The 24560-nt window shown below is 42.2% G+C and overlaps 1 protein-coding gene across 1 annotated transcript in view; it reads left to right on the forward strand.

The window, feature by feature from the left end:
• The window catches only part of Nckap5 (NCK associated protein 5), a 799776-nt gene that overhangs the window by 162940 nt on the left and 612276 nt on the right, over positions 1-24560 (forward strand). The window contains exon 2 of the mRNA XM_038349244.1: positions 4768-4841. Coding sequence (XP_038205172.1) covers positions 4768-4841 — 74 coding nt within the window. The remainder of the gene's footprint in view (positions 1-4767; positions 4842-24560) is intronic.

A 24560-nucleotide genomic window follows, 5' to 3' on the forward strand; every position in this document is an offset into this window, starting at 1 on the left:
TACACACGTGCAGGTCAGTTCATGAACATGAGGAAATGTCTATTTCTGTTGACAAAAGTCTCATGTTTAGGATTGGTTTAGGTCTGTTGTGTTTAATGAGATAATTCAAGTACTTTGCCTAACTGTCCCAAAATGTTAGGTCTGATAAATTTGTTGAGATAAATAACTATTTTAAAGCCCAGGCAGCCCAAGCTTATCTTGGCTCCCTGCTGGCAGCATTTCACCTGGTCTCCCAGGTGACTCTCAATCCCGTCCACGTTGGCCACCAGTCTGTCTTCATTTCAGGTCATTTCTGTCATCTCTCCCTTTCTACCATAGCCTGCATGGTCCTGGTTGAAATACTGTGTTCGTTTATTCATTTCTCCCTTGACACAAAACAGACTCCCTGAGGGCAGGAACTTTTCTTTCAGTGTGCTGTATCTACACAGCTTGACACACTGCGTGGCATAGGGCAGTGTTTAAAGGGTGACTGAATAAGAAAGGTAAGAAAGGATGTGAATGAGACGTGCTTCTGCTTGGGATAAAGGTTTAGATTTATTCTCCCAGCAGAAAATATTTCAGAATTGATGCTTGGTAATGTGCAGTGTTTTCAGACGTGGGTTGGTATTAATCCTAATGCTGGAAGCTGTAGGCTCATATGTTGCAACCTCCTATTGCAGTGAAGATTTCTACTTTACAAAATGGTTGTGAAGGCAGGGTGGTGGTGGTGCACGTCTTTGATCCCAGCACTAGACAGGCAGAGGCAGACAGATCTCTGTGAGTTTGAGGCTAGCCTGGTCTACAGAGTGAGTTCCAGGACAGCTGGGGCTACACAGAGAAACCCTGTCTAAAAAAAAAAAAAAAAAAACAGAAAAAAACCCAGAAAATTATTATAACTGTTTAATTAGCTTATACAATATTGAATCTCTTTAGAATTCATATTCATACATATCTAATAAATCAAATGTGCCTTTCTGTTTTTTACCCTCTAGCTGACCTCACATGTGTAGTTCCATTATCCCAGAAAGTCCCCTTCTGCTTTCATGTCGCTTTCCCGCCTCGATCACTTTCTCTGTCTGTCTGTCTGTCTGTCTGTCTGTCTGTCTGTCTGTCTGTCTGTCTGTCTCACACACACATACACACACACGCACATATGCATGTATGCATGCACATATGCATACAACCCCTCAATATGCATAAGTAAATGCATACATATGTGCATATACTATATAGATCATTAAATCTGGGTAGTATATAGAGGAGAAACATGCCATATTATTTTATATTTTAAAATTTATTTTCTTATATGTATGTATGTATGTATGCATGCATGCATGCATGTATGTATTAGTGTGGGTACTACATCATGGTTGTGGAAGTCAGAGCTCAACTTTTGGGGTCAGTTCTCTCCTTCCACTCTATTGAGGCAGGGCCTCTCTTGTTTTTTGCCACTGTGCTAGGTACACACGCACTTCTAGGACATTCTTCTCTTTGCCCCATTTCATTGTAGGGGTGTTGGGATTACAGGTGCCCACCCTTGGGTCCAGAAATGTGTGTGTGTTATAGGAATCAGACTCAGGTCCTCAGGCTTGCACTGCAAATGTATTAACCCACTGAACATTCTCCTGGCCCCATTTTATCTGTCCTTGTCTGCATGACTCTTCTTGTTCTTTCTCCCACCTCCTTTTAGACTTTTTCATCCTCACTGTTTCTGCTTTTATTCTCTCCCCTCCCCTCCCCTCTCCTCCCCCTCCCTCCCTGTATGTGTGTACCATTTTCTTTACCCACTCATCTAATGGTGAGCATCTGTACTGATTCCATATCTTGGCAGCAGTAGACATGGATATGCAAGTGTCTCTGGTCTGCTTCAGTTTCAACACACCCAGTGTTTTTGTTTCAGGACTCACTCTAGGTGATGTGCATCAACTCATTAGGCATATGACTCTTTACCTGAGCATTTGTTTCCGAATTGTAATGTCTTAAATAATAATTTTTAGAGACTTATGGCACTCTGAAAATGCATTCTTTGTGCTAAAATGTGTTTGGAAAGATAGTGAAGTGTCTTCAAGTCTGGCTGGATAGATCCAGGGTCACGAGCTCAGGTGTGGAATCTTCTAGTGTCTTTGGTTCAACTCCTAGCTGCACCCCACTCTCCCATTAAGTGACTATCCCTATAGAAGTAATAGATTATATATAATGTGCTTCAGAAAGAGAACTATCAATATTAACAAAAGCCCCTTGTATATTTCAAAATCCACAGAAATAAAACAGCAGGTTTTCTGACACCTTTAATGTTGAAATCTCTGTGAACATTTCAGCCTCTACCAGTTGTGGTGGAGAAGCAGTGATCTATAGGTTAGCTCTTCAAACTGGAAAGGAAAACACCAGAGTGAAACAGTAGCACACAACATTTTACACACTATGTTTGCAAGTTAGCAATTGGAGCACTATCTTCTATGGACCATGTATTCAGAAATAACAATTTCAAAATTTTGATTTCACAGACTATAGACTTTTCTATAGGGTTTTCATGTGAAAAATAAATTCTTCACTTTTCCGGATAGGTTGTTTTAAACCATGGGTTCAGTCACACAAATATGTTTATATGCATTTTTAAAATATTATGAAAAGTAATAGATTTGGAGGCAGGAGAGATGGCACTTGCTCTGGTAGAGGTCCTGAGTTTGGTACCCAGCAACCACATCGGGTGGCACAGAACTGTCCGTAACTCTAGTTTCAGGGGCTCTTTTGTGCTCTTCTGCCCCCCTGCGGGCACTGCACTCACCTCCACATATTCCTACACACACAGACAGACACAGACACACACACACACACACACACACACACACACACACAGATCTTTAAAATCATTAAAATAACAAAGTAATGGATTTCATTACATATGTCTCTTATAAATAGTTCTAATTTGCTCTCTTCCCTCATCTTCTTCCCCATGCCCATGTCTCCCTCTTGCTGGTTCCCTTCCTCCCTGCAAGTGTGCTGTCATGACACATGTTCCCCACGCTTTTTTTCCCTTCCCACTTAATTTCTTGCCTTCCCCCTCCTGATCTTTTTTCTAGTTTAATCACATGCACGTGCACACATGTACACACACACACACACACACACACACACACACACACACACACACACACACTAACATACACACAGAGAAGTGAAATACCCCTAGCATGAAAAAAGAGATAGAAGAAAAACTCCAAGAAACCCCTAGAAGGGAAAGACTTCACATGCTTATGAATTGACAGAATTAATCACATGTAAATGCCCTTTTACCAAAGTCATCCATAGATGCAATACAGTTCCCACCATAACTTCAAGATCTAGGAAAAGCAATCTTAAAATTCAGATGAAGCACCCAAGCCCCTGACCAGCCAAAGTCATCTTCAAAAGTGGCAATGCTGGGTGTGCACTCAATCTGAAATTGTACTACAGAGTCACAGGGACAAAAGACAGCATGGCACTGGTGGAGACATGGAGACCAGTGGACAGCGGTAGAGAACCCAGAGCTAAACCCACACAGCTATGGTCATGTGATTTTCAACAGATGTAACCATCACATATTGGATTTTTATTGGACTGTCATCTGCATTACATCTTCATGGACTAGGATGTGCCTTTCTTTTTAGCTGTTCGTAAATGCTAAAAAAAACCTAAACTCACACAGACGTATTTACAAGTATATCTAAGAAGAAAAAGGTGTATAGATAAGAAAGTGGATGTGTCCAAAGAATATGGTACCTCCTGTAAAATATTCTATATAGTTCATTCTTACTGGAAAATGACTCCCCCGGGGGGGAGCACTGTAGAGATTACTAGAGGTTAAGAGCATTGGCTATTCTTCCAGAGGTCCTAAGTTCAATTCCCAGTAATCACATGGTGCTTCACAACCATCTTTAATGAGATCTGGTGCCCTCCTCTTGTGTGTAGGCAGGACACTTATACATAATAAATAAATAAAATCTAAAAAAAAGAAAAAAAATTGACTACCCTAAGACCAGTAAATACAAGGCTTCCACATACACCTAATGTTTCTTCTAAGGGCATCAACATTGGCTTCCTCTGTTTTGCAGTAAATACATGGACTCCCCATTAATAAAAATGAAATGTTGGCTGTTTGTAAGTCAGAGGAATTTCCCACTGACTCAGCAGACATCAAATTCACTTTGGGAGTTTGTTTATAGAAGCTGTCCCATGAGTTAGAGAAGTAATATCATGTTCAAGTGACTGTGTAGACTCTAGAGGTCTAGGTTTCCAAAACTGGGGAAAGAGGTGAACGGATTCTCTCATAGAAATGCATACTTAGGGCATAGTTACTATTGCAGCAAATCTCCATCCACATATGTGCACACGTGAATGCCAGAAGATAACCTCACCTACCTTTTCCAGGGCACCATCACTTTATTCTTTGAGACAGGATTTGCCATTGATCTAGACCTCACCAGTTCTAGGTTGACCAACTAGAAGACCCAATGAACTGTCACCCTTTGCCCAGAGCTGGGATTATAAACACGTCACCACACCTGACTTTATTTTTTTAAACACAGGTTCTGGGGGTTGAACTCAGTTCCTCGTTGATTGAATAAAGCATCTCCCCATCCCACGGAGATTTTGTTGACTGACTTTGTATTTCATATGGCAAACTGATGACATAAACTAATGTCACCAAAATGAACGCTTCAGTATTGTTTTGAAATTTTCATGTGTAATTTCCAGCAAATAGACATGAATCTGTAGTGAGTTTTTATCCCTCTTGGTCTGTCTCTGCAGGAATACATGGACTCTAATAAGTGCATTGAGCACCTGCTGACGCAGCTCAGGGAGCAGCACCGGAGTCTCTGGCGGTGAGTTATTTCCCACTCCTGTCTTGGTGGGTAGTCGCTGCCATTGCTTTGGAATGTTTAAAATTGTGTTATATCTGTGCAGTGGAGACATTTGCAGCCCATACTTTGGCATCCAAGGCAAGCATTTTACCAACTGTGCTGAATTCTTATCACTGGTCATGATCTTGGAGCAGGGAGTTAATTGGATTAAATGTGTCTCCTTCTGCTTGGTGCCAGAACTACCTGTGTATACAAGGTCACCGGAGGTTATGTAGGCTTCCCGTTTCTAAACCGTCAGTCATGATTTCAGGAGGGCTCCCATTGTACAAACAGCTGCAAACAAGGACAGACTTCGGAAGGTCCTCATTCCAAATCAAGTGGGTGGTGACTGATGTTTCCGGGTCCCGATGTGCAGCCTCATTTTGAACATTCCCCATACTTTCCGGTATCCTCAGCTCTGCAGCAGAGCCCTGCTGATTGCTGCCTAAGACACATGGCTCGGCTCCCAGGGCATTGGGGTTATGACTTTTCCTAATGCTGATCTAAGGCATGGAGGGAAGAAATTAATACATATTTGGACTGTATCATGTTAGAATGTTTGATGTTTAAATTGCTGTTTAAGTTGCTAACTTGAGTTTTAGAAAATCATCTGCTACATGCCGTTTGGCATGGGATTCGGATAGAAGCAGCCGCAGTTTCTGCAATGGCCCTGGAGGAACCTCTGCACTTTTGCACTCTGCGTTTCTGTGAAGTGGCATTCCCAAAATTGACAATTATAAAATCAAAGTATCAGTTGATTATGAAAAATGTTGATGACTCTTTGTTTCTTACAGTATCAAATATTCAGCGAAGACTTAATTGCTTACGTGAAAATAAGCATGTCCTTCTTGTTAGGTTTTAATTTGCTTTTATCTTTAATAAGTAGTAAAACTACTCATTTTTTTTTTACAGAGAATAACTTTAAAGTAAATTTCCTTATGGTTTATTATCAGTAGATGTTGGATTTGTATGCCTTATTTATGTGCCTGTGTATCTAGAGTTACATAAAAATTTTAGCAGAGAAAAGAAGCTACCTGAAGAAAATAATATGATCAAACTACACTGTGTAAATGTAAGAAATTTGGAAAGAACATATTAAGATGTTTTATTTTTTAAATGAAGCTCGAAGTTAGAAATAGCAGTTTCTGCTGAGAGGAAACGAACAGCTGAGGACCAGTCCTCAGATTTGCTCAGAGCACGCGGGTGGGAATGGCACCTGGCAAACTTAGTTCATGGCAGGAAGTAGACACAAATGCCCCATGAACCTTCCTGGTCGAAGATCACTGAAGCTTTTCTCCAGTAAAAAGATGTCAGGTTTCTAGTTCTCCACATGAGGTTGGTCCAGGAAGGCTCCTGTGTAACATTTTTTTCATACTGAGATTTTGCTTTACGTGGTGGGCTCTGACTCTGGGTTCGGAAAATTATCTGAGACATGTGTTCGAACACCCTGGATCAGAAATTGGTACCATGGAAGGGAATCTCTCAAGTCAGTCATTCCCAGGTCCCTCGGGAATAGACGGGAAAGATGGCTGTGATGTCATCCGCTAGTGTTCTGGGATGCCATGAGTGTGTCCTTTGCAGGTGCTATGATGGTGCTTGAATCCCTTTTCTTACAGTCTCAGAACCTCTTGGATTTTGAAATACATTTGCTGGTCCATCATTCCATGTTGTGCCATACTACATGAGAGTTGTCCCATGAGCTGTCCTTGTCCCAAGGGGAAAGAAGATCTTTTACTTCTCTTTTAAAAGAAGTCATTTACTCATATGTCCATTTTCACCTCTTGGAGAGTAGAGCTTCCTCTGTGCTAATCCAAATTCCACCCTACATAAGTACTTCTAGTCTGGGCTAAAGTGCCATATATTTTCCTTTGTTCAACTCATGCATGATCTTTGGTCATAATAATAAAAAATTCAAGTTCCCTTCATAAATATACTACTGGGGGAATGTACTTGTTGATCCATAACTTGTTTTTTCTTTAAATATATTTTTATTAATTGAGAATATTCACCGTTTATTCTTCCCTCTAATTCCTGCCAGATCTATCTTTCACTTCTCCACCCCCTCTCCACCTCCTCCACCCTCATAACTTCTTGTTCTCCTTTTTCTTTTTCTTTCATATATATAAAATCCACCAAGTACAATTTGTGCTGCCCATATACTTGTGGGTGTGGGCTCATCCACTAGACCATGGAGGACCTACCAAGGGTCACACTCTTACAGGAAACTGAGTCTCCCTCTCTCAGAGGTCATCAGAGGTCAGGAGCTCCTCAGTTAGGGGTAGGAACTTGGGAACCCCTCCCCCTCCATGTTGTAAAGTTGCCTGGCTTGGTCTTTCCTGCCGGGCCTGTGCAGGTAACCGTGGCCACTGTGATTTCATGAGTGTGGTTGTCCTGTCATGTCTAGAAGACACTGGTCATTTTTAATCTGAACAGATATATCAGTTTTCTTTTCTTTATTTTCACTTTTTATTTGTATATATATATATATATATATGATATTTGTGTGTATAAGCATGTTTTTGCTTGCACACATGTTGTTATGTGTGTGGATTTCTAAGGTTGATGTTAGGAATTGTCCTCATTGCTTTTCCACCTCATTCTTTGAGGCGAGGTATCTCAGTTGAATCCAGATTTGCTGATAAGGCCAGTCTCATTAAAAAGCTTGCCTTGGGGAGTCTCTGTCTCCACCTTCCCAGGCTGGAGTTACAGGTAGGTTGCCACACCCACCTGATACTTACATGGGTTTCAGGGGATCCAAACTCTGGTCCTTATGCTTGTACGGAAACACCAACCACTGAATCATGTCTCCAGCCCCCCAGTTATGTTGTATTAGCCAATATGATACTTACTGGATTTGTTTTAGGAAACTATAACCTTCAAACTTGTTTGTTGTTGTTTTGGCAAAGTAATACACAAGTAAACTCAGCAACTATGTATATAGTTGTGATTTTTTAAAATTGTATTTTTCTATAGATCTATTTGAAAGCATATTTTAAAACTGATTTACAACACACATAAAATTACATTTAAACTCCTTATATAGACATATTCCCTTTGCTCTGTCTCTCAAGAGAAAAATATACACTAACAGTAATAGCTGCCTTCTGATAAAGAAAAATTTCAGTTTAATTTAGACAGTAAGTGTTAAAATATATCTTATGCACATCACTGTGAAGGAGTAATGGTTTGCTAGCTCTTTGAACCATTAAAGACATTCATGGAAAAGGCCTATATTTTTCCTGCTTTCCTGGGGTAGCTTATAAAAGTTGTTGATCTCAGATAAGGCTAAGTTAAAATCTCATTTTAGGCATGGTAGGAGCTCAGAGTTTTGTATGCAACCCTTGTGTTTCTCTTTCAAAATGGAGTTATTTTGTATGATGGAGCCTCAGGTATGATGTCAGGGTATCCCATAATGCCCCTCTGTCTGAATAACAGTGGCGGGTAATGAAGGCATTTGATTGGTCAGGGTGACTACCAGTGAGGAAGTGGAAGAGGGTAGCATGGAAAAGGAAGCAAAGACGAAGAGTCGATTTCTGCACACTCTATTAATTCATGCATCTACAGTTGATTATATTTTACTAGCCAACCGTGGCTTGACTGACCTGAAGTGGAAGGCTTTATCATGGTCTACGGTGACATGGTAACTTTGCTTAAAGAATCAGGTCAGGGAACAGTGGAGAAAGTCGTTTCTGTTGATGATCAGGTTTTGCAAATCCTTTACTCATGAGTCCTGTAGATTCTATGCTGCGTGGAGGACCTTGGGAATAACCTTGTGTCATGGACATGAGCTTAACTAGGGGGCCTGAAATGAGCAGAGTCTCCCCTAAGTCTGCATAGACCCCGGTGCTTATTGTACCTTTGATTGGTGATTGCTATAATCATCAAGGGGTGGGCTCTTTACCGTGGCTGCTCACATTACCTGATGCACTGAAGTTGTATGTGAGCTGCATTATAATTTCAGAGTCAAGCGCTTGAATCTGTTTAATTGCTGATTTCCAGGTCAGTGAAAGACCCTGTCTCAAACAACATCTGAACGGCACCCAGGGAATGGGATCTAAAGTTGTCCTCTAGCTTCTGTGTGCATGTATATGCTTGTGCGCATATAAACATGCACGGAGGCATATATATGCTCAGAAAAATATTTACAAAGGGTTTCCTATTTTCATGCAGGAAGTTACTAGTATTTAGATTTTACTTTTTTCTTAACCATCTGTCATGACACAAAGATATATCGTAATCACACTTGAGATAGATAGGTTATTTTGGGTTTATGTTTACTGTATTATAGAAATAGTCCTAGCATCTGTCTCTGAGATGTGACATAGAAAGGGAGTTCATGGAGCTCCCATCCAGCCATTCAACAATAGCCCATAATCAGGTCCAATCTCTCTGGGACCAGCAAATTCTTTTTTAAAAAGTATACGTTTGTGAATTTATATAAAGAAAAAGATGGAATCAGAATCTACAACTAAGTCTAAACCCTTTTAAATGTCTTCTGAAGTCTTATTTTATTCTGTACTTTCCTATTTGATGTACGAAAATATGGATGGGGTGTGGAGAAATTGCTCAGCAGTTAGATGTGTTTGCTACTCTTACAGAGGACCTGTGTTCAGTCCCCAGAGCTCACAGTGGGAGCCTCATAGCCACCTGTAACTCTAGCTTCAGGAGATCCAACTTCCCTTCCTGGCTTCTGGGTACTGTATTCACTGCGCTTGTGTCCACACTCCACCCCCTCCATACAAAGAACTAAAAATAAAATCTAAAATAAACCCACATGAAGTGTATATTTGTGTCAAACCACAATCTTGATTGCCTGTGCCTTAATTTGTTCTGATATAGAAACTTAACATTAAGATGAAGGTAGTTTTTGTAATATGATTTTATATCTTCTACTATTTCTGATTTAGCTAACTACCTTTGATTGACAAGAAATAACCTAAGAAATAATGGTGGAAAATATCTCCAATATTTGAATAAAATATCCATTTGTAGCTTCAAATTAAGAGTTTAGAATTCATAGACAGTTGGAAATTACAAATTGAACTCATGAATATTCATGGCATGTAATTATTCTCTCATGCCACATGTGAAATATGTATGGAAAAGTGACAGCGGCATATTATCACAGCTATGGAAGGAGGAGGAGACTAAAGGATGAGAGAATTTTTGTCCTAGCCTGTCAAAAGTAGCAGATGAATAATACTCAGACTTATTTCTTTGTGTGTAGAGAGAAGGTATCAACATAGCTAGCATTCTAGTTTCAGCCTGTTACTGTGGCAAACACGTGCCCAGAAGCAGCTTAGGGGAGAACAGGGTTTATTTAGCTTAAAGTTGTAGGTCACAGTCCATCACTGGGGGATGTTAGGGGAGAAACTCAGGCAAGAATGGGAAGTAGGAATAACAGAGGAACACGGGTGTTTGGCTCACTCCCAAAGCTCATGCCTAGTCAGCTTTCTTATACAGCCCAGGACTGCTCAGGGAATGGTGCCACCCACAGTAACAATCAAGACAATTCCCCACAGAAATGCTCACGTGCTTATCTGTTATAGGAAATTCTTCAGTCTCAAGAATTGCCTCCTAAATGTTTCTATGCTGTGGCAAATTGACAGTTAAAGGTCACTAGGGCAACTAGTGTTTTAGATTTCAGAACATCAAGATTGCATGAATTGTGTGTAGTAAATACATTGTATTTTCAGAAAATACACTTAAAATATCTCTTACTCTAGTCATTTTATAATACTTAGACATTATGTGATGGTACTATGCAATCATCCTAACCTTTGAAGAATTTAGAATGTGAGCTTGGATGCAAGGCAGACCGCAGCACAGTCTCTGCTTTTGTCCCTGCTTCCAGGTTCCTCCTTTGAGTCCCTGCCCTGACTGCCCTCAGTGACTGAGCCTATGAAAGTGTTAACTAACTAGACTCCTTTGTCTCCATGTTGGTTTGGTCAATGTTTTGCGCAGCAAGAGAAAGCCCACTAGGACATCAAGTTCATCATAATCGTTTAAGCCTTTCAACAAGCGCTGTTGAGGCACGATATTTTATTGTCATAGGGATAGGGTTGTTATGGGCATTCCATGGTGTTTAAGACCATCCCAGGCTGTCACTCACTACCTGCCAGGAACAATATATGTATATTGTGACAACCTAAAATATCTGCAGACACTCTCCTGCTATTTACCAGAGGACATGACTATCCCATGCCCCTCTAGAGGAGCATTATTTTTAAATAATCACACATGGAACCATTGTCCTAAGTACAGACCAAGAAACACCGATAGCCTGAGTCACTACAGATATTCTAAGAAAATATACTGTGACCAAACACTTGTGAAAAATACTAGGTGACACCCAGTTGTAAACTTTGTCATTGCAGAATTTCTCAGGACCCTTAGCGTAGCTCATATGTGTTATACATATGTAAGGGGGGAACAACTGAGAAAGATTCTATGTCAATGTCAAACCCCCCATGTATGAGTGCACCCACATGCACACATATTGCACACACACGTAGGCACTCTCCAATCTAACCCATTTCAGAACATGTGCTTTAAGTTACTAAGAAGCATACCTTAGGAAATGGTATGTTAGTCTTGATACCTAAATGTATAACATAAAAACTTGAACCTTCTCCCATGTTTTTCATCCTAATGATAATGGGCAAGATAGGTTGGTAGTAAGACATAATGTGAGAAGTCTAATGGTTTAGCAAGAGAAAAGTGCTGCAAGAAACCAGACAAGACACTTATGTGCTCTCTCTCTCTCTCTCTCTCTCTCTCTCTCTCTCTCTCTCTTTCTCTCTCTCTCTCTCTATGTGTGTGTGTGTGTGTGTCTGTGTGTATGTGTGTGTGTAGGCAGAAAGACATAGGAGATCTCTGTTGGTATTCCTGAGGTGACTGTCAATCTTGGCTTTTTTTTTTTGAGACAGGCTCTCCCATTGCCTGGAAGTTCTCACTTATGTTGCACTGGTAAACCACGGAGCCCCAGGGATCCAGCGCACTCCGCTTGCAAAGATCTGAGATTATGGGTACTCGCCATGTTTGCATGGCAAGTCGTTTATTGAATGAATCATCTCCCTAGACTGAAACTCTAGTTTTTTGTTTTGTTCTGCTTTGTTTTCTTCCCCTTCACTTTTCAGAAGGTTGGCTGAAGCCTCAATAACTAATCCCAAGAATCTATAAAGTATTGATCACAAACTGTTTGCCTTGGTAAAGCACTTAACTGCTGCATCCCAGGGGACACAGTTCCTGCACCGCCAGAAAGAGTGAGGCACATAATTGAACAACATACATAGAACCTGCTAGAAGAACAGTCCCGAGGCTCCTCCCTTCCAGCCATCAAACGATTTTAACAGCTCTAAAATTCTTGAAAAATAGAACTTCTCTGTTTTCTGGTTTGAGTGTGATTCCTACTCTAGGGAAAGGGACTTTAGGATTAATATAACTTTGCTTTCTTTCTCTGGATTCAAATGCTTCCCCAAAGAAATGAAAACGGAAGTAAAATGACCCTAGACCCACACATTCATCCATGCTGTCTGTAATGGTAAGGTTTCCTACAGTTTCCAGGAGAATTTTTGGCTTCCATGCCTCTAAAGAAGTCACTTCCAGGAAAAAAAATTCTTTCCCCAATACAGACAGAATTCCACTTTTTGTTGTCAAGGCTGATGATCTGAGTTCCATCTCTGGGGCCCACATAGTCAAAAAAGGATTCTCATAATTTGTCTGCAGACCTTCCCAGGCACGCACATGCACGCATGCACACACAGTATGTGAAAGTGGTATTTAAAATGCTTTTACATCTATTTATTTAGTGTGTGTGTATGTACATGCATGAACATAGGTATGTGTCATCTCTGTGTCTAAAAGAATGATATTAAAATTAACTGTTGGAAGCCATGTATTATTCTAGCTCTGAGAAGGAAAGTCTGTAATGCCCTATTTTTAAAAATGGGCTTCTGGTTGTAAAGCACGGATTAACAAAAGTTGATCCTGCATAGCACCAAGCTCCAACTGTCCCAGAGTCTCAGATTTTCATACCATGTGTCCTGGCTCTCAGAATCGTATTATCCAACCTCTTCAAGAGCTAGCATGCCTCTTTTCTCATGGGGTTAATTGATGTAGACTGAGGAGATGTGACTATTAAATACTCGCCTCGGCTGTAATCATAGCTGTCCACTGGGGTGTGGGGGCTGTATCTTAATTGGCGACATGCAAACTTACTCTGCATGAAGCCTTAACAGCAGACACACACTAAAATAAGAGCTGTAGTTTGTTTAAATCCCTTCAAGAGATAAAGAGGCTGTCTCCGGGGGGGTTAGATGTGTAGCAGTGACAGGGTTCAGAGCTCTCTAACGACAATGGGAGCAAAACAGTAGCCAACGCCAGCTCTGTAATAGCTCCTGGACTCCTCCCCAAAGCCACAGGAGATTGGGCTAGTGGGCTACCTATTGCTTCTCCTCCTCTCAACCCTTGTGCTAAATTTCTAAATCATAGCTATGTTCTCAGCAAAGTGCAAGACCCATGGCTCCCCCTGGACAGCCGTCAATGCCATTCCCCCAATTACCCACCAGGGATTGTTTGAGAGAGTCAGGCAATTCCAATCCCCAACCAAGATAAGAGTCCTGCCCCTAAGCCACACCTCCTGCCCAGCACAAAGGAGAATGAAGCAGGGCATTGGTTCATGCTCCAAAGTCATGCCATCCATGGAGCATCTTAAGGAGGATGGCAGGTTAAGCCATACACCAGGCGATTACTTGCTGTCACCTGCTGACCTTGCTTTAAAGAGTAAGGGTACATTTAGCCTTCATGTTTCTGAAGCCCCCCTGAAGACACAACATTGTCTTCCCAGGTTCATTTATTTGGGTGATTTGTGTGGGATCTGCTTGCCTGTTTGTTTATGGGATGCCTGGTGTTTAAACAAAAGTCATTTTAGGACCATACCCAGTATGATGACAGAGTCAGATCTGGTTTTATTATATTACATCTGGCAAAGCAGCCCAGTAGAGACAGGGTTGCTAGATTAACCTCTGGAAGCACAAATATACCTCCCACTGGAACTAGGAAAAGATGCCTGCATTAATGGTGGGTTTTAGGTACACAAAAGCCGGCATTGAAATATATTGCAGCAAAGGCTCACGGATGACTGAAAAGTTGCACCACGAGGGGTTGAGAAGATGACTCGCTGGCAAAGAATTGCCACCCGAGCACAAGGACCTTGGCTCAGTACCCAGAACCCACACGAAAGGATTAGATATGACATCATGCTCTTTCTTATAGTTTCAGTGTAGACCAGGCAGAGACAAGTGGGTCTCTGGGGCTCAGTGGCCAGCCAGCCTAATCTACTCAGTGAGTTCTAGCCCCGTGAGAGACTCTGTCCCTAAAAACAAGGTAGGTGGTACCTGATGAACCACAACTGAAGTTGTCTTTTAATCTCATCACACAGACACATACACACACACACACACACACACACACACACTATGGCATGCCAGCTCTCAAGTGACAGGACCGGGACAGTCAAGACCAATATCACCAATCTGAAGACATTTGTCCTACTCTGCCCTTGTTATGTTTAGACCTAAACTTAACAATATAACAGCTAGGAGCCCAATGCAATTTATCTGAAATTAAAAATAAAAAGCCCCAAGCAAAAGGCATCTTGTCGATTTATTTGGGAAAATACAAACATTTCCCATATTTCCCATGCAGTTGAAAGAAAAACTCCCAGCTGCATAGCCCAGTTGATATAAATACATTCGATGAACTCTGCAGTTCACATGCAGTAAAAGATGATAAAAGGCCCCTTCAGCTTAGAAAGAGAAATTAAATGGGTAATTTATAGTGGATTTTTCATTTAATTTTAGTTTATGAAAATTTAATTTATGAAAAATTCACATTTTTTTGCTCATAAGCATGATTTTTAGAAAGTGATTGTTAAAGTTTAACTCTTCACATTCGTGTGTCAAGTACCTGAGCGTGTAAAGACTCATACAGGTGTGGGGTGAATAGGAAGCATGTGCAAGTGGGCTCACACGTGTGTGTTGTGTGTGTGTTCGCGCGTGCATGCACTCATGCAGGCCATCGGTTGGCAAGGGGTATCTTTATTTGTACTTTCCTCCTGATTTTTTGAGACACGCTCTCACTAAGCCTGAGTTTTGCTGTTTATTGAGCCCCACCTTTGCATTCAAGTGCTGGGGTCACAGGTGTGTGCTACCCCATGCCCAGCTTTCTCGTGGATACTGTGGGCTCAGCCCAGGTTCTCCAGCTTGCACCGTATGCGCCTTCCTCACTGAGTCTATCTCCTAGCTTGAAAGGAGCAGCTTTCCCCCTTCCATTCTTCCAGAAATTTTCATGCTCAGAAACCTGAGATAGTCACTGACTTCTACCTTTACCTGAGGATCTGGAAGAGGAGAATTTGTGTCTCTCAATTTCTTTCCTGCAGAGTTTGTGCTGTGCCCCAGTGTATATTTCATGTTACAATTAGACCTTATAAATCACCCCAAAGAAAGGTGATCTGGGTGAAAGATTACAAAGCAGTGAGCAGAGAAGTATGTTTGCTCAGTTGCTGAGAGAGGGCACTTGACGTTCAGCAGACACAGCTTTGAGATCGGCTGGAGGGTTGGCAAAGCATCTCTGAGTTCACAGACAGACACCATCCAAGGTGCTGTGTGTGGACCCACGCCTACTTTGTTCTCGAGCTACACCTCCCCTGGACACCCAATATATGATAAATATCTATGATAAACCATAGATGTGAACTCTGTGGTGGAAATCTAGATTGTTCGCTTATGTAAAGTGCTGTCTGAGTTATCAGAAGTCCAGCAAGTTCCCAGCCCTATGTCCAATAGTTATCACAATGTTATATGGAGGTAAGGGACCCAGAACCCTCACACAAATTATAGCAATTTTAGAAATGTTAACCATATATATTATATATGTATATATAATATATATGTGTGTATAATACATGCAAATGTGTATAATAAATACATACACATACACATACATCAGTAACCTGAGTGGGTCAGTGCAAGCTGTGAGTGATGAAGCCCAAGTGATGCTTTAGATATATCAAACCACTAAGAGTTGGAAGGGGCAATTTCCTATCTTCATGAACCTCCTTGGCTCGGAATTCAAGCAGCGTCTTGGCCCAAACATTCCAGAGGTAACAAAAAGCACTCTGGCAGACAGTGGGCTGCAGAGCAAGGTCAGAGTCTGGGGCCACTTTGGAAAGGTTTTCCAGAAAATCATTCTGTTAAATAATGTTTAAGTTTGCCCAGGCATTTTTAGCATGGCATGGTACAATGAAAAGTCAGTCACAGGATGTTAACAAGGGCACAGTGGTCACAGGGAAGTTACAGCCCCTACGAAGGGAAACTGCGCTGTCTGGCACTGGCTCTGCAGTATCTTTGAGAAGCATAGCCTCACTGGCTAATCAGCAGCCACATGTTTGATTCTGCCCTATCACTTTTGATGCGGTGAGGGGCTGGAGATGGGTGGTGACGAGTAGAATGCTTGTCTGCCTTGCATAGAGCCCTAGGCTCTGCTCTTCACATAAATCTCTTGTGGGGATGTATGTCTGAAATCCTGCAGGAAGCAAAGGCCAGGGAATCACAAGTTCAACATCAGTCCTAGCTATACGGTGAGCTTCTGACCAGTCTAGGTTGCATGGTTCTTTGTGTTCAAAGAACAATAGATGATGACGGAGAAGAAAGAATCATGAATAGGGTCTGCTGCAGGAGGTAAACTAGTAATTCGTGGATGTCACAAATGAGTGCAAGTCTCTGATTTGGATCAGACAGGCACACAGTAATGCGTTTGCTGTAGGGAACATTTGCTCCAACATGACATTGAAAATGGACTCAAAGTCATGCCTATCTGAAAACGCCTTATTCCCCTCAACTGCTTCAGGTTTTCGTTCCCTCAAAAAAGAAAATTGGTAACCTAGGAAAGTCACCTGATACCTGCAGTTGTCACCTGAGAAGAAATGTTACTACATTACTCATTAAGTGTGTGTGTGTGTGTGTGTGTGTGTGTGTGTGTGTATACCCGTGTACAGGAATGTATGAGAGTGCATGTACCCACAAAGTGCACATTTGACTGCCAAAGATCAACATCAGGTGCTTCCCACCATCTCTCCCCACTAAGTCTATTTGTTGAGACAAAATCCCTCCCTGAACTTGGAACTGGGCTGGCTGACCACAGAGCTCAGCAGCCCTATTGACACTCCCCCAGTGCTGGTTTATGGGCGTGTGCGCCCACGCCTGGCTCCTGTGTGGGTTGTCGGGGGTCTGAATTCAGGTCCTCATGCAGTAGTCACATTGCAGATCATTTCTCGAGTCCCAGCTCCTTCAGGTCATTATAACATCTCACAAAAGATCAGCCTACCAAATAACTATCCAGGGAAGTCTGAGTCCCGCGGGTGACTAGCAAAACCAAACATCTGTAGAGCAGGAGGAAGGGGCTGGGTGTCACAATGAAAATCTCAAATGTGTCTCTCTCTGACCCTGGTCTCTCCTGACTTCTTTACCTTCACCCGTTTTCCCGGTGGACACATGATTTCTTACTAGTCTCCATACTGAAATCAGTAAGTTCTAACCGTTTGTCAAAGATCACCCCAAGTTTCTTGCTCCCCATCTTTCATATGGATTCCTCAGTATATATGGGTTCCCATCCTGTCAACGTTGAGACTATATTATATGTGGAGAGATATCTTTTTAAAACTCCAGAATTATCCCCTATATCTTAATTTGGATTTCTCAGATATTGTCAGTGCCATGAAGCAATGGCCAGGGTAGCGCTGGATGCAGCAGGTACCCAGCTAACAAGCTCTATGTAGAGCTCTCGCTGGCCAGATCGTATCAGGATTGTTTGTCTCTGTCATCATTTCTGAACACTACAGACCTGAAGGTTCGCTGTTTGCCACAAAAACCTGGCTAGTTGGCCATTTGGCTCCAGGGATCTGCCTGTCTCTGAACCACAATGCTATGATTATAAGCATGTGTTCTCATGGCATCTTTTTATTACATGGCTGTAAGAGATTGGACTCGTGTTCTTATGCTTACCATACATCCATTGTCCAGGTTGAGCTATTTTAACCTGTCAAGTGAGTGTTGAAGGAGAGAAACCATAGCACTAAGTTATACCCTGACAATGGGGTGTGAAGTAGGATTCCCCAAGTGTTATCATTTATCATAGAGAAAGACATTCTTGAGGTAGGACCATCAAGTGAATCCTGAGTGACTACCTTTCAGTTCAGTACAGAAGGGAGTCTGTATGCCCCTCACACTGCGTGGTGTAATTAATATCCGTCTTGCTGGCTGGGGAGATGGCTCGGGTAAAGAGAGTTGGTTGCATGTATAGTGTACTCACATTCAGTGGTTCAGTTTTCTGGAACTCCAGCTCTAGATCTCTCTCCTCTTCTGGCTTCTGTGGACATGCGCATGCGTGCATGCCCATGTGTGTACACACAAATAAATAATAAAAAGAAAAATAAGTCTTGAAAAACTAGCAAATTTTCTTTTACCACCTGGCCATAATGTTGCCATTAGGGACTATATGTGTATCTGCTCTGTTTTATCTGTACCATTTGTGAGTGTGTGTGCGTGTGTGTGTGAGTGTGTACATATATGTGTGCATGTGCTCGTGGGTGTGCTTGCATATCAGGATTGATGCTGGCTGTCTTCTGAAGTAATTTCCCCCATATATTTTTGAGATAGTCTCTCATTGAATCTGTAGCCCTCTGATTCTGTTAGGTGCGGTGGGCAGCCTCCAGGGGTTCTCTTTCTGTTCCCCAGGTGCCCAGAGTCCAGGCAATTAGTGCTACACCTGGCTTTTAAATACGGGTCTCAGGCCGGATCACCCACGCTCACACTGTAAGCATTTCCAAGCAGAGCCGTCTCAGCAGGCCTACTGAAGCCGTAAACCCTAGACGTTAAATGCTTCCCTTCCAGCTTCACTTCCCAAAGGCCCCACTGTAGACTTCTTCCCTGGCACAGCAGCTCCTTGCTCTGATCCTCCTGAATCACGGCCACTGATGGACAGCTCCAGTTGGTCTGTTTCCTTTTCCTATTGTTTTGTTTATTTTTCTAGACAGGGTTTCACTGTGTAGCCCTGGCTGTCCTGGAACTATCTCTGTAGACCAGGTTGACCTTGAACTCTGCCTGCTTCTGCCCCCTGAGTGCATCACCACCACCAGGAATCTTTTGGTGTTGCTATGGTTGTGGTGCTCAAGATCACTGGAGGGCTTCCCACCGCTGCCCCATGAGCCAGCACTTTGGTTCTAGTGTTAGCGTGTGTGGTTGTGATATAAGTATGGTGTATTTTGTTATGGCCAGATGACAGGTCCAGTTTTCGCCACCCTGTGGGAGAAGCTTATTATTCTAACTTCATGTTTTTTCTCCCAGTGGCACTAATCGCTAATAACCTTTAGGCAAAATACCTAAAATTCCAGCGTGAGTCACACATATCCAATTACTCTCTTGCGGACTCCAAAAATATAAATCATTATTTCAAGAAAGGGCAGGGGTGTTTTAAATTTAGAAAAATCCATTTCCACCTTAATCCTCCTTGTAAATTGCCTGGCCCTTTTATATTTTCATGTCTTCATTTCTCCAAAGCCAAGGCTTTATTTTGTGGGTAAGAGTTCACGTTGGAGTTAATAACGACGAGGAAATCGGCACGCTTCATGTTGTTAGAACTTGGTTGGATAGATTCGCTGGCCTTCCAGGAAAAAAAATGTAGTAAGTTTTAGAATATTACTGAAAGGAACAGATACTAATTGAGCATTTCCTGGCCCTGTATTCAGGAATAGTGGGAGGATGAGTGCTTCTCTAATGTAGTATTTATCTCAAGAGAACAGAAGATTCTGCTGGGGGCAGAGGGTCGAGCTGGGCCTTTGTGGGGATGTGCTATTGTAATCCACATTTAAACTCTTCCAGTTCCCACCCTGTGAGTACAAACATCCCCACGGCACTATAGAGGGCCCGAAAGCAGGACAGTTCTCTCGGGCCTTCTAATTATAAAGTTGATATTTGAAACCATTTTTATCATTGGCCAGCAGTGAAACATAACTCTGTGAAGCTTGCCTTCTGGGCTGGAGAGATGGTGGCTCAGTGGTTAAGAGCACACACTGCTGTTTCAGAGGACCTGAACTCGGTTCCCAGCACCCATATCAGGCAGATGACACCTTGTAACTCCAGCTCTAATGTTCTTTTCTGGCTTCATGGGCACCAACACACACATATACATATGAACATACATACGTAAATAATAAAATCTTAGTTTACAAAACCTAGTTTCTTAAATATGTTTTTAACTGAAACAGAATTATATTGCTTTCCCCCTTACTCTTTGTTTAGGGATGGGACCCCACAAAAGTTTTGCACATTGATGGTAGCATGTTCATTGATATTGGTATTGTTCTGGTCTTGTTTATGCCGTTATTTCTAGGAAAGACTGTTTCATAGCCAACTTCCTGGTATTCTGGTTCTTTAAATTTTTCTGCCCCCTGTTCCACATGTTCTCTGAGCTGTTGATACAGGAGCAGTGATGAAGACTTTTGGGACTGGGGCTTCTCATGATCTATTGATCTATGCATTGTGTCTAGTGGTAGTTTTTACATGCTCTCCATTTGCTGTAAAGAGAGGCTTCTTTGGTAAGGGATGGTGGCTACGCTTATCTGTGGGTATAAGAATGTAGTAAGGAATAATTCCTTTTTCAAATCTTGCCTTTGTCTCTGTCGTGGTGATGAAAACTATGAGGTAAAAATAGTGTAGATTATTTTTCCTAGAAAATATTGCTAGGTGTTAGAGTACATTATTTAACTGGGGCTTTTATCAGAAGCAGGCATCCTAAGATTTTCATAGAGAAGATGTGAGTTAAGCTTTGGAGGCAATAGCTGATCAGCTTATCAGCAAGGAACACATGGAGGGAGGTTAGCTCGGGAAGTCTGGGACGATTTGGGCAACTAGATAACAGTCAGGCATTTATGTAAGTATATGTGTTTAAGTATGAATGCACATATGTGTATGCATATTTAAGTGTGAATGTCTATGTGTGTGTGTTCAAGTGTGCCTGAATGCATGCATAGGGTGTAAGCCAGAGGTTAAAGCTCGGTGTTGGGTGTCTTCCTCAATCATTTTCCAATTTATGTTTTTGGGACTGAGTCTTTCAGTAGCCTAGATTTACCAATTCAGATAGGCTTGCTGGTCAGTGAGCGCCAGAGATCTGTGTGTCATTATTTTTCTGACACTAAGTTTCCCTTTGTGTCCTCCCACATTGAAAATTTTACATAATGGTTCTGGGATCTAAATCCAGTCCTCAGGCTTGAAGCATTTTTCTGACTGAGCCATCTTCCCAGCATCCTTCCTGGGATGTCCATAATCAGATTTAATATTAAGGTTGCCTGACACTTCTGAGCAGATGAAATCTTTCAGTAACCACATACATCTAGGCACATATACTCCATGGTGGTCTGGGAACCATGTGCCACACATAGAGAAGTAATGGCAGTGTCTGCTACCATGTAGTGCGAAGAGTTTAGAATTGTTGCATTGACGTCTGTGTGTTGACAGGAAAACCACAAAAGGTTCACAGATTCAGGCCGTCTGGAGAATTCCTGCTTCTCATCTGAGCAATCCAAGGAGACAAGCATGCCAGCCCCTTTATGCAGCCTTCCTCATGGGATTGTGGAGACCTGAGGCTATCTCAAAGTTAGGAGGAGAAGACGTCCCTCATGCCTCCCTGTGAGAATAGGAAATGTCACAGTTGTCGTAGTTAATGTGTAGTCAAAGCATGTGGGTGTTTGATTGCCTGTGCATGCATGTGTGGGTCAGAGATTAGCATCATGTATCTTTCTCCATGAGACTCCATCTTATTTATTTATTGATAATTTATGAATTTACTCATTTGCTTATTTTTGGAGGCATTGCCTTACTGAAGAGGAGCCCCAGGGATCTTTCTAATTCTGCCTTACCATCTCTGGGACCACAAGTGTGCATGGCTGTGTCGGGCTTTTGGATGTGAGTGCTGGGGATCTGAACTCGTGTCCTTGTGCTTAAGTAGCAAACACTTTGTATTCATTGTGTCATTTTGTCAGCTCAAATGACTTGATCCGTGAATGTCCATTTCTGAACTTTGTCCAACAACCTCACTGTGACCTCACGTACTATGGTGTTCAGAGATTATTCCTAAATGGAAGTAAGACTTGCCAGGGAGCCCCTTGGCCACCTACCATTTCAGTGTCTGACTGTGTTGGCCAAACCACAACTCTTTGATGTCATCTTCAAACCCCCATAGCATGACCATACATAACCATTTTTACTCATTACCTGTGATAGACCTGTTATTAATTTATATAAGCCATTTAGATCTATTTCTGTCTCTAGCTTCTCCTACCTCTTGTTGGATAATGAGCTCTATCAACTTAATCCTACTCTGTGGGGCAGAGCGTCATTGTGTTTGCTCTAAATACAGGCAAGCTGACGTTCTCACCCCTAATTATGCATGTTAGAGTGTCCCGGGCAATCCCACATCTGCCTACTCATCTTGACAGTGATGGGTGCCCCCCACTTCACTTCCTACGAGTGGAAGAGACGCGGGGACAGCACTGCACTCGCTCATGTCTCTTTGATTTTAGTTTAGCCTTTGAAAGCTCGGAGTACATTTAGAATTAGTATGAAATACTCAGTCTTTTTCAAATTACACTTACTTACTTTGTGGTGTGTGTGTGTGTGTGTGTGTGTGTGTGTGTGTGTGTGTGTGCAAATGCCACCATCTATTTGAGGAGTCTGATGACAACCTATAGCAGAAGTTTCTCTACTTCCACTGTGTGGGTCCCAGGCATTCAAGCCAGGTTATCAGGGTTGGTGGCAAGTGCCCTTACCTACTGAGCCCTCCCACTGGCTCATTGTCCAGTCTTGAGTCTGCCACTTTGTAACAACTGTGAAATTATTTGTTCACTGGACCCTGCTGGAAGAAAGAAAATAAAAGGCATAAATTAGACGGTTAAGTTCTGACTTTTGAATTCTTGGAAATCTGAGGATGTTTAAACTATGGGACATACATTGTAAGTTTACAATAATAAACAGTCAAGAAACCATTAAAAATTGTGCTTAATAATTTAGCAAAACAAGAGGGAGTTTTGTAAGTAAAATCACTGAGTAAACCATGCTCTAAAATGTGCCACTGCACTGTTATTGCTCAGTAGGGAAAACCATCTCTGTTTAATTAATATCTGGAAAATCAGATTTGATTTTGCTATGATGGAGATAGAAGTGAGGGCATTGTGCATGCCAGGCAAGGGCTCTACACTGAGACATACGTCCACCCAGAGCGCTTTTCATCCTGTTAGGATTTCTGTGCAGGTAGATGTTCCATGCTGAGCTCAATGCCCTCTCATCCGGCTCCCTCCAGCCTCACCTCTCACTCCCCTCCCTCTCCCAAGGACCTGCTTGTTTCCTTAGACAATTCTGCTTCCATGTTTATTTAATATATACTCATCTGATATATCTGAGTATACAAGATGTAGGAAACACAAAGAAGAAAACCATAAATTATTTATCTACCTTAGATTGCCTTAATTTCCTTACAATGGTGATTTCATTTCCCCTGCAATGACAGAGCTTCATTCTTCATAGCTGAGAAATCTGTTGTGTATATAAACCACCCTTTCGTTATCGACTCCTTTGTTGCTGGGCACCCAGTTTGGTCCCATAGCTTAGCTGTTGTGAACGGTGCTGAAGTGAACACTGGGGTGTGTGTGTGTGTGTGTGTGTGTGTACTTCTGTGATGTGTTGACCTTGCGGCTCTTGGGAAAATGCTCAGAAGAGTGGAGCTGGTCATGTGGAAGATCCATTTCTAATCCTTTGAGAAACATCCTTGTTATTTGCTGGTTTCCACGGAAACTTTTTTAGTTTTATTTTAAAGAACATCTCTTCTGCAGCCTCTCGCTGGTCGCCCTTATCCTTCCTTGTTCCTGACTGCACATGCTATTTTCATGGCATTCTCTTCTTCATTTCTCCCCGCCGTGTCACACACATGTGCATCCAGAGCTCCTTCTGGGTGTGTTGTATATCTGTTTCACTTCCTCTCTACTGCGGTGACCAAGGCAGCTAATAGAAGAAACGGTTTATTGGGGTTCTCCAGTTTCAGAGGGTGAGGCCATACCCATCATGGTGGAGAGCATGGAGTCAAGCAGGCAGGCAGGCATAGTGCTGGAGCAGTAACTGAGAGCTTACATCTCATCTACAAGCAGGGGGACACAGAGCTGGAGAGAGCTCGCCAAAAATGGTGTGGCCTTTTGAAATGTCAAAGTCACCCTCAGTGACACATCTTCTCCAAAAATGTCACACTTCCTAATTCTTCTCAAACAGTTCCACCAGCTGGCCATACACCAATTGTTTAAACATGTGAGCCTATGTGGGGTGTATTCTCATTCAAGCCGAGACAGTATCTACAGAAAGGGCAACATCAAGTGCCTTTCTCAGTTACTCCCCACTTTAGTGTTGTAGATATGGTCTCTCACTGAACCTGAAGCTCTCCAATTTGGTTTGACCGACTGATAAGCGAGGCCCAGTTATCTCTTGTCTTACCTCCCTCCCGCCCCCGACACATGCAGTTGCAACTAGCTGTTTATGTGGTGCAGGAGGATCAAACTTCGGTCCTCATGCTTTTTGGGCAAGCACCTGACCAACGGAGTTA

This window comes from Arvicola amphibius, chromosome 12 (assembly GCF_903992535.2).
Source record: "Arvicola amphibius chromosome 12, mArvAmp1.2, whole genome shotgun sequence".
NCBI classification, from domain to species: domain Eukaryota; kingdom Metazoa; phylum Chordata; class Mammalia; order Rodentia; family Cricetidae; genus Arvicola; species Arvicola amphibius.